This window comes from Euphorbia lathyris, chromosome 5 (genome assembly GCF_963576675.1).
Source record: "Euphorbia lathyris chromosome 5, ddEupLath1.1, whole genome shotgun sequence".
NCBI lineage: Eukaryota > Viridiplantae > Streptophyta > Magnoliopsida > Malpighiales > Euphorbiaceae > Euphorbia > Euphorbia lathyris.
The window spans coordinates 24,119,985-24,131,429 of record NC_088914.1 but is presented as its reverse complement, the minus strand read 5'-3'; the positions used below and the strand labels follow the sequence as shown (position 1 = coordinate 24,131,429).

Genomic DNA, 11,445 nt, shown 5'->3' with positions numbered 1-11,445 from the left:
TGAATTTGATACAAGTTTACAGAGAATAAAAAGCATGGAAGCATTCAAGAGGACTTAGTGAGTCCGGGTTGTCAATCCTTCCTCAAACCTCGTTAGAGTTTGTCAGGCTCCAGGATCGAATGCGCTACTTAATCTTCTCGCTGAATCTTCGGAATAGAGATGGTTCTTCTACTACCAAAATGTAAACTAATCTTCGAATAGATCTTAATCTGAATCTAAATGCTACTGTGTTTGTAATTGATAAATAAACAATGTGTACATCATATCGCTTTTACAAAATCGAACTTCTAACTCTGAATCGTTTTTGACTCAGAATTTCTGCATAAATTCTGTACTAAATCTTAACTCTCAATCTCTCTACAACTCTGAATCAACTCTTTATTTATGGATGTTGAAGAGTCGTGTCTAGGGGACGTGTCTATTGCGAAGAGACGTTTCTATCCACTCGAACGGACGCGTTTCTTTGAAATCGAATATGTGTATATTGTGCTGACAGTAAATTTGATGTTACCGAGAATGGAAAATCTCTACCGAGATTAGGGGGGCAGGTTTTGGTCTTCAAAAATGGAGGAGAGAGAGGTTAGGAGGACGCGTGTCGCGACCAAGATTAGGGAATCTCGGTCGCGACACAGGTGTTTATTCCCGTCTCCGACTTCATTTACCGTCTTCGTTTCGGTGCGTTTGATTTTCTTCGTTTTTGACTCTTTTCGTAGGGTTTTTCCTTCGTTTCTTCGTTAACTTTTTGATAAATGATATCTTACGCCGTCAAATATTAATCTAAAAGCAACTTTAATGGTTGTAGGGATTCACACCCTCTAATCATTTCACTTTATCAATTTCTAACAATTCTCTTTTCAAAACAACTTCAACTCAAAATTTCCTTAATAGTTAATCACAATCACATTATTCAATAAGTTTTACACGTTATATAATATTTTTTTACTTTTTATTTTATAATAATAATAAAATAGATAGTGAATTATTATTAATTAAATAAAGGTATCTTATGAGATTTGTCTATTTAAGAGTTGATCTGGAGACTTGTAATATTGCTTTTCTAATGGTTGAGATGCTCTTAATCAAAACTATATATTTTGTTTATTTCTTTTTCACCAAATTTTTTGATTGACTTATAGAAAATAAACCTTAGAAGAAGACATTTTAACATATTTTTGGATATCTTAACACAAGTTGTCAATTAATTATTAGACAACAGTACTTGAAGCGCTGGCCCTCCGCACCAGCATGATCTGGCTCGCGCATCAGAACTATAGGGCGGTGCAGTTCGAATCACACGCAAAATGGTTATAGACGCCATCTAATCCTCTTGAGCTGATCTTTCTGAGTTCGAGTCAATTATTCAAGATTGTAAACATATTCTGTCATTTTATCCTGGTTTTAAAGTTTCATTTTTTTCTTGTCTAGCGAACGGTGCTGCCCATTTGGTAGCAAGGCAAGCCCATTCCAATGCTAACGGTTTTGTTTCGACTGCAACGCCACATTTGCTGGCGAACGTTATATTTAAGGATGCACATCCTACTCTCTAATAACATTTTCGATTGGAAGCTAAAAAAAATCTATCTAAATAAAATTTATAGATATCACTTTTATATTTTCTGAAATTGATTAGAAGATAAGCAAATACATCATCATACTACTCTCTGCTTTAATACCATCCAATTTATTTAACTTTTCTAATAACAAAATGTTTAATGGAATCAAAAATAAAATATCAAAGACTTAATATATCTAAATAAAATATCATAAATTTTATATATCGAAAATGGAAAGATCAGGAACCTCGTGATGCTTTTTTGCCAAAAAAAAAAAAAAAAACACTATTTGTTTATTTCTTATTCACTAAATTTTAGGTTAAACTTCTTGGAAAAAAAAGAATTTAACATTTAGTACTTGTTTTGGAGATCTTGACACACAAGTGGTGATCTGTCATGATCTGCCCTTGTTTGCTGTAGACAACAGCTTCCACGTTTACATATTAAATTTCTAAATTTTCAATTTATAAAGATGATGGAACCAAGGAAGTCTACAGCAAACAAGGCCAGATCATGACAGATCTCAGCGACGGCGCTCCTATTTCCACCGGAGAAGGAGACGATGAAGAAATCAACTTCTCAAACCTTCCCCAAGAACCAGCCTGCAAAGTTTCAGTAAATCTATACAAATACCAACAATTTTGGTGCTACGATTTTGCCCTAAAAGGCATAATTCAGTTTCAGCAAAAATTCATACCTCAACCGACTGATATTTTCCTCGCCACCGCTCCAAAATCCGGCACAACTTGGCTCAAGGCCTTAGCTTTCGCGATTCACACAAGAAGACAGTATATCAATGGCGATTCTGATCAAGATTCCCCTTTGCTCTCTAAATTTCCACATGAAATCGTGCCTATTATAGAATACATTTATCTTTTCGGCGGAAAAAGAAACCCCCAAATTCCACTACTTTCCACTCATGTTCCTTTCAATTCCTTGCCTAAATCAATTCTGAATTCCGATTGCAAAATTATTTATTTGTGCAGGGATCCAAAGGATGTTCTTGTCTCTAAATATATTTTCACATCTAAGCATAGCGATGCTGAGGTGATACCTTTCGAGGAGGCGTATGAGAAATTCTGCAATGGAGTTACCAATTGTGGACCGTTTTGGGATCAAGTTATGGGGTATTGGAAGGCAAGTTTGGAGTTTCCTGAGAGAGTGTTGTTTTTGAAATATGAAGAACTGAAGAAAGATACTTGCTTTTATGTGAAAAAGATGGCTGATTTTATGGGATGTGGCTTCTCTGAAGAGGAAGAGAAACTTGGAATGGTGGAAAAAATTGTGGAATTATGTAGTTTTGAGAAATTGAGCAATTTAGACGTGAATAAGAGTTCGACGGAAAGAAGTGATTTTAGGATTGCTAATAAAGCCTTTTTCAGGAAAGGTAAAGTTGGAGATTGGAAAAATTATTTAACGACGGAAATGGCAGAAAGGATTGACGAAATTACTCGTCGGAAGTTCAATGGCTCCGGGCTACATTTCTAAGTTTGAATTTGATGAGTTTGATTGTGGTGGTTCAACTGAAATTTCTTTGTTTTTGTTTGTTTGTTTTTTTTGCTGAATTTCTTTGTTTTTGTTTGTTTGTTTTTTCCCGAACATACTCGTGCACATAAAATTTTATATATAAAAATTTGAATTCAATTAAACATAAAAATTTGAATTCAATTAAACATAATTATGTTTATAATTGAATTCAATTAAACATATTAGCCAAGAAGAAAATAAAAATAACATATTTGATGCGAATTCACTCGTTCCTTAAAAAGAAATCCCACGGGTCGAATTCTGCACAAAAAAACAATTATTTTATTAGAACAAATCTTTAAACAAGGCAATCATAATCGCACAAGAGTCACCCGTGTGTAGGGCTGTAAACGAGCCGAGCAGAGCCGAGTTTTGGTCTGTTCAAGCTCGGTTCGTTATAAAATTAACAAGCTCGAATCCGAGCCGAGCTTGCTATAAAATTAACGAGCCGAGCCCGAGTCGAGCTTTGGCTTGCTCAACGAGCTTGAGCCGAGCTTCGAGCCCAAAATCCTCTTTTGGACTTGGTTCAATAAGAAAATTATCTAACCATGAATTGTTTGTGAGTAAATTGTTAATTATATTTGTGAAGTTTGCTCACAAATAACTCTTTAATTGTGTATATAAACAAGCTCACAAGCAAACTTCGTGAATAAATAAACAAGATGTTTACAAATAGTTCGTCTGTTACTCATTTATTATGTTTGTGAACGAACTCATCTAATAACAAATGAAATAATATTAAGTTCAGATATTTGTGAACTAACACAAAACTATATATAGTTTGCTACAAAACTAAAATTTGTTCATAAATGTTCTAATCGAGCCTGCTCGCGAGCTTTCGAGCCGAGCTTTGGCATGCTCAAGCTTGGCTCGTTTACGAACCAAGCCAGTAAATCGTGTTCACGAGCGGCTCGTTTACAAATCGAGCCGAGCTTTTATCGAGCCGATCACCGAGCCGCTCATGAGCGGCTCTGTTCATTTACAGCCCTACCCGTGTGGCTAGTTACTATTTAAGCTATCTCTATATTTACCTTATTATATAGTCTTCTTCTTCTTATTTTTCTTCTTATTTATCTTTGATGCATGCATATTCTCTCAATAGAGACGTATTCCGTTGGTCACTAAAGATGAGAGGCCCCCAATACACCCCATACAAAGGAGGTGTCTATGAACTACATATCCGCTTCCCTTTTCAATTCCCATACAAACCTCCAATTGTAATAACAAAAAAAACGAATTAGATAAGCTTATTAAAACTTTAATAGTACATATAATACCATGCATACAATGATCAATTTATTCATACTCGCAGTTTTGGTTCATGACTAGGATTTATCATCCTAATGTTAGTCCTATGGGGATGATCTTTCTTTCCTAACTCGTTTCTCGCCTTGCCTATCCCACTGTCACAATTAGATTTTCCACTAGTTTTTATCTATTTATTTGCTACACAATTATCCATGTTTGCATCTAATTTAACTATGCATTTGTTAGTTGGTGTGGCATATATATATGCTCTGATGATATAGACCCCCGCATTACGGATCTATTTCTAGGACATGAACAAGTTGTTGAGCAATACATTAGCAATATGACCGAATATGATGTCACTGCCCATAGATGAAGGGAGGGGCATGCAATGGGGGCAACACGTGAATTAAGGGAGTGTTTATTTACTTACTTTTCTATTTGTCTTTTCACTTTAAAATGGAGAGTTTTAGGTGTTTGGTTAGGAATTTTCTGTTTACATTTTATAGTTGAAAAGTAGCTTTTTACATAGAATCCCTGCTCTTTCGAAAGCAATTTTTCCCAATAGCAAACTGTAACAACAAACAGCAGGTAAACCAAACGAACTCTAAACCTTTATAAAATATTCATACTTCCGACTTTATTCACTTTATCACACAAGAAATGACATAAAGTCAATTGAGCTGAATTATTATAGCATTTCCATTGCCTTGCAAATGCTTATGCAGTAAGTTTGATAGTGTAACTGCAAGCTTGCTTAATTTACAAATAAGTTAGAAAATTTGCTAAAATTAAAAATGATATATTTAATAACATAAATAATAAATTTTATAGGGATAATTTCAAATAAAACCATTTGGTTTTATGTGTTTTTACAGATTGGTACATGTGGTTGTCAAAAATTTTATTTTTTCAAATTTGACCGATAACGACCTCAAAATGAAAATTTTCAAGAGTTACATGATATTTTAAGCAACTTTAATTCTTCACTTTTTAGGTTTGAGGTTACTTAGGTGGTGTTTTTTTATGAGAGAAAAATTAATGTTTAGAGAGAGAAAACTCTAAAAATGATGATTTTGAAAAATAAAAAATGTGGTTCCATAGTAAACATAATACTAAACAACTTTAATTCTTGAAAATATTCATTTTGAGGTTGTTATTGGTCAATTTTGGAAAAATAAATTTTTTATCAACTATAGATACTGATATGCAAAAAATGTGAAGTCATGTGACATTTATTTAAAATTAACCCATTTTATATTTTAAAATATTAATTAGATTCACAAATTAAAAGTAATGTAAATTGCAAACAATACCACAAATAAAAGTAAGATTGAAATTATAGTGATATAACAGTAGACACCACATCGTGCAATTGCAGATTGAACGCATTTAAACACTAATGGAAAAATGACCATTTATATCGACTCTTATAAAGTGTAATGCAAAAGCTCCATTTGCATCAACCTTTTATTTGGGGCCGACGCAAACGTGATGACATTTATTATTTTCATCTTTAAAGGGCCGATGCAAATATCAATTGAATTATTTGCATCGACCCCTTAAAAGGACCAACAACAACAACAACAAAGCCTTAGTCCCGAAATGATTCGGGATCGGCTAACATGAACCATCATATAAAACCGTGAAATCAAGTTGTATCAGCTACACAAATTTGCTCCCTCCACTCCGTCCTATCCACTACCATATTTTCCTCAATTCCCAATAAACTCATATCACTCTCGATCACCCTCCTCCAAGTTTGCTTAGGTCTTCCCCTACCCCTCACCACTACATCCCTTTGCCACTCTTCGGTTCTCCTAACCGGCGCATCAAGCGCTCTACGTCTCACATGGCCAAACCACCTTAGTCGATTTTCTCTCATTTTATTCTCAATAGATGTGACCCCTTCTTTTGTCCTAATTATTTCATTACTCATCCGATCCTTTCTCGTATGACCACACATCCATCTCAACATACGCATCTCCGCCATCGACATCTTATGGATGTGGCAGTGTTTCACTGCCCAACACTCCGTACCATATAACAATGCTGGTCTAATTGCCGTCCGGTAGAATTTTCCCTTCAATCTATTAGGCATGCCTGGGTAACAAAGGAAACCCATAGCACTCTTCCACTTCGACCAACCAGCTTTAATCCTATGAGAAACATCTCCATCTACTTCTCCATCCGTTTGGATAATAGATCCTAAATAGCGGAAGCAATCCGAGGTCTGAACAACTCTTCCATCTAGGGTGATTGTCCCTGCCTCCCTACTCCTATGGCCGCTAAACTTACACTCCAAATATTCTATCTTACTTCGGCTCAACTTAAAGCCTCTAGATTCTAGAGTTTGTCTCCATAGTTCCAACTTCCTCTCCACTCCTTCTTTCGTCTCATCAACCAACACAATATCATCTGCAAACAGTATGCACCATGGTATACCATCTTGAAGTGAACTTGTTAGTTCATCCATAACGATGGAAAAAATAAATGAGCTTAGTGTGGAACCTTGATGCACTCCAATCGTAATAGGAAACTCTTCAGTCTTCCCAACACTAGTACGTACACTCGTGCATGCTCCCTCATACATGTCCTTTATGATGTCAATATATTTCCGCGAAATGCCTTTCATTATCAAGGCCCACCAAAGTACTTCCCTTGGTACCTTATCATATGCTTTCTCCAAGTCAATGAAAACCATATGCAAGTCTTTCTTCTTATTTCGATAGTGCTCCATTAATTGTCTCATTAGATGGATGGCTTCCATAGTTGATCTTCCCGACATAAAGCCAAATTGGTTTTCCGAGATCTTCACTGTCCTCCTCAGCCTTTGTTCGATCACTCGTTCCCAAAGTTTCATAGTGTGACTCATTAATTTGATTCCCCGATAGTTGGCACAATCTTGGACATCGCATTTGTTCTTATACAAAGGGATTAAGATACTTTTCCTCCATTCTGATGGCATCTTATTGTTTCTCCAAATTTTGTTGAAGAACGTCGTCAACCATTCGATTCCTCTTTCTCCCAAACATCTCCAAATCTCAATAGGGATGCCATCAGGTCCTACTGCTTTCTTCAACTTCATCTTACTTAATGCCATTTTGACCCCTTAAAAGGACCGGTGCAAATAAATATATTATTTGCATCGGCTCTTTTAAGAGGCCGATCCAAATAGTGTTAGTATAAATTTGGATTTTGGGTTAATGTTCTGATTTGCAATCGCCTCCCATCTCATTCGTCTCACTAAAACACAGCTCCCTTCCATGGCTGCCTTTTCCACACCTCCGACTACCTTATTCTCTTCTCTGTTGTCCTTCTCGTCTTCCCTATTTCTTCAAATGGACGCTGCTAAACTCACTGAGCTTAAGGATTTTATCGAGCACTGTAAATTTGATGCTTCCCTGCTCAGCGATCCTTCCATTTCCTTCTTCTGCGACTATATCACCAGGTGGTTATCCATATTATTCAGGGTTATTTACAAATAACTACCCTGTGGTTTGACCTATTTGCGATGTGGTACATGTGGTATTTTTTTTTGCAAACACAACTCTATGGTTGCAAAATTTTACATGTTTTTTTTACTTTTCCAATTTTGGCCGATGACGACTTCGAAATGAAAATTTTCAAGAGTTAAATGGTATTTTAAGCAACTTTAATTCTTCAACTTTTTTGGTTTGAGGTCATTTAGGTGTTGTTTTTTATGAGAGAGAAAGAAAATGTTTAGAGAGAGAAAACTCCAAAAATGATGATTTTGAAAAATTAAGAATATGGTTTCATAGTAAATATGATACCAAACAAGTTTAATTCTTGAATATTTTCATTCTGAGGTAGTTATCGGCCAAATTTGGCAAAGTAAAAAAAACATGTAAGATTTTGCAACCATAGGGTTGCGTTTGTAAAAAAAATACCACAGGTACCACATCGCAAATCGGCCAAACCACATGGTAGTTATTTGTAATTAACCCTATTATTCATTGATAACATCCAAATATTATCTTCGGAGCAAATTCATAAAAATCCATAAGTTTGGTTTGGTTCTCGTACCACATCCTAGACCTTACCGTATTGGTTGGGTCAACAATGTGGAAAAACCTCAAGTTACTCACCGGTGTAAGATCCCTTTCGCCATTGGGGCTTGAGATAGAGTCCACATCCGATAATTGCAAAGGTTTGCATGGGACGAAGAGTAGAAAATGGCTTAATATATTATTTGCTTCCTAGACAACTTATTTGAACTGTTAAAGTGTTCTAAGAGTCTACTCAATTTACTTAAAATGTCCAATAAGTTCGTAAACTTACTTAAAATGTATAAAAATGAAGTTCTTACTTACTCAACTGTAAAGCAATGTCCTCTTTCATATTAAAACTCCATACCCAACTTTGTTCGTTTGACTTTTTTAAGACGTCTACAACACATCTTTCACATAAAACTTATTTATTTACAACCTAGTAACCAATTAACTATAATTTAAGCAAATTAAGAGACTATAAACATTTTAAATAAATTGAAAGCTTCTTAACCTATTTTAAAAGTTTACGAGTTAATCAAACTTTTTGGATATAATCGGAGAAACGGTATTAACACGTCAAAGTTTGTCCATTAAGTATCTCACCTGATCAAAACTATTTATTTATTTCCTTTTCACCAAATTTTTGGGGAACTTCTAGAAAATAAACCTTGGAAAAAGACCTTTTAACATATTTTTGGATATATTAACACAAGTACATCAAAATTGTCAATTAATTATTAGACAACATCCTTTCACGTTTACATATTAAATTTCTGAACTTTTAATTTATAAACATGCTCTATGCCCATTAATTTGCTCAAACGAAGTCTAGGCCAGTCATGGAACCATCTTCAACCGATCTCAGCAACCGCGTTCCTATTTCCACCGGAGACGATGAAGAAATCAACATCTCAAACCTTCCCCAAGAACCATCCATTCAATTAACACACCACATGAACTGATTCTGTGAAGAGACAGGGGCCAGGAACCACCTCTGATCAAGGTGGTTCTGGTGGCCGAAGAGATCCGAGCAGGTTGGTCTTCAACTTTTTTGGAGACTTGAGCTGAAATTTTATCAATTAATTAGTAGACAACAGTACTTGAAGTGCTGGCCTTCTGCACTAGCATGATCTGGCTCGCGCATCAGAACTATAGGGCGGTGTAATTTGAATCTGATGCCAAAATGGTTATAGACGCCATCTACTCCTCTCGATCGAGCTGATCTTTGTGAGTTCGGATCAATTATTCAAGATTGTAAACATATTCTGTCAGCTTATCCTAGTTTTAAAGTTTTATTTATTCCTCGTCTAGCGAACGGTGCTGCCCATTTGATAACAAGGCAAGCCCATTTCAATGCTAACGATTTTATTTTGATTGTAACGCCACATTGACTGGCGAACATTATATTTGAGGATGCACATCCTAGTGTCTAATAATATTTTCGATTGTAAGCTCAAAAAAAAAAAAAAAATCTATCTACATAAAATTTAAACTTCTTGGGAAAAAAGAATTTAACATTTAGTACTTTTTTTTTTTTTTTTGAGATCTTGACACACAAGTGGTGATCTGTCATGATCTGCCCTTGTCTGCTGTAGACAACACCTTCCACGTTTACATATTAAATTTCTAAATTTTCAATTTATAAAGTTGATGGAAGCAAGGAAGTCTATACCCATTCATTTGCTCAAACGAAGTCTACAGCAAACAAGGCCAGATCATGACAGATCTCAGCGACGGCGCTCCTATTTCCACCGGAGAAGGAGACGATGAAGAAATCAACTTCTCAAACCTTCCCCAAGAACCAGCCTGGAAAGTTTCAGTAAATCTATACAAATACCAACAATTTTGGTGCTACGATTTTGCCCTAAAAGGCATAATTCAGTTTCAGCAAAAATTCATACCTCAACCGACTGATATTTTCCTCGCCACCGCTCCAAAATCCGGCACAACTTGGCTCAAGGCCTTAGCTTTCGCGATTCACACAAGAACACAGTATATCAATGGCGATTCTGATCAAGATTCCCCTTTACTCTCTAAATTTCCACATGAAATCGTGCCTGTTATAGAATACATTTATCTTTTCGGCGGAAAAAGAAACCCCCAAATTCCATTACTTTCCACTCATGTTCCTTTCGATTCCTTACCGAAATCAATTCTGAATTCCGATTGCAAAATCATTTATTTGTGCAGGGATCCAAAGGATGTTCTTGTCTCTAAATATATTTTCACATCTAAGCATAGCGATGCTGAGGTGATACCTTTCGAGGAGGCGTATGAGAAATTCTGCAATGGAGTTACCAATTGTGGACCGTTTTGGGATCAAGTTATGGGGTATTGGAAGGCAAGTTTGGAGTTTCCTGAGAGAGTGTTGTTTTTGAAATATGAAGAACTGAAGAAAGATACTTGCTTTTATGTGAAAAAGATGGCTGATTTTATGGGATGTGGCTTCTCTGAAGAGGAAGAGAAACATGGTGTTGTGGATAAAATTGTGGAATTATGTAGTTTTGAGAAATTGAGTAATTTAGATGTGAATAAGAGTTCGACGGAAAGAAGTGATTTTAGGATTGCAAATGAAGCGTATTTCAGGAAAGGTAAAGTTGGAGACTGGAAAAACTATTTAACGACGGAAATGGCTGAAAGGATTGACGGAATTACTCGCCGGAAGTTCAACGGCTCCGGGTTATATTTCTAAGGTTGAATTTGATGGTGAAAAGTTAAATAGAAGTGAAAAAAGAACAACCAAACGCCTTTTTGGTGGTTCAATTTAAAATTTCTTTGTTTTTTCTTAAATAATGATGTACTTAAATAATGGTGTACTTTTTTTATTAGACACTAATTTCTTGATCGCCTACCTTAAATGAAGAGTCTGGTCTCATATATTTGTGCCTCATGATAGTATAACACATATCAGCAACATTCATCTGAGCATTCACCATTAAATATATACCCATTGTAATATACCCATTGTAATTCTAATTTGGATATCCAAAGCATTTTAAGGTATAGATTTAATGAGCATAGATCTAACAGTGAATAGCCAAATTCATTTAGTCATTTAGGGTCCAGGTAAACGCTACTGTAATACATATATTTCTGCTAGCAGA

General features: G+C 35.5%; 2 protein-coding genes across 2 annotated transcripts; both read left to right on the top strand.

Annotated features, from left to right (window-relative positions):
- Window positions 1-2,036: 2,036 nt before the first annotated feature.
- LOC136230299 (flavonol 3-sulfotransferase-like) lies at window positions 2,037-3,094 on the top strand. The gene has a single exon (XM_066019333.1). It carries the CDS (start codon window positions 2,067-2,069, stop codon window positions 3,039-3,041), a length of 975 nt encoding a protein of 324 aa, XP_065875405.1. The 5' UTR covers window positions 2,037-2,066; the 3' UTR covers window positions 3,042-3,094.
- Window positions 3,095-9,993: 6,899 nt separating this feature from the next.
- Window positions 9,994-11,203, top strand: LOC136230240 (flavonol sulfotransferase-like). Its single transcript, XM_066019247.1, has one exon. The coding sequence runs from the start codon at window positions 10,059-10,061 to the stop codon at window positions 11,031-11,033; it is 975 nt and encodes a 324-aa protein (XP_065875319.1). The 5' UTR covers window positions 9,994-10,058; the 3' UTR covers window positions 11,034-11,203.
- Window positions 11,204-11,445: the final 242 nt, after the last annotated feature.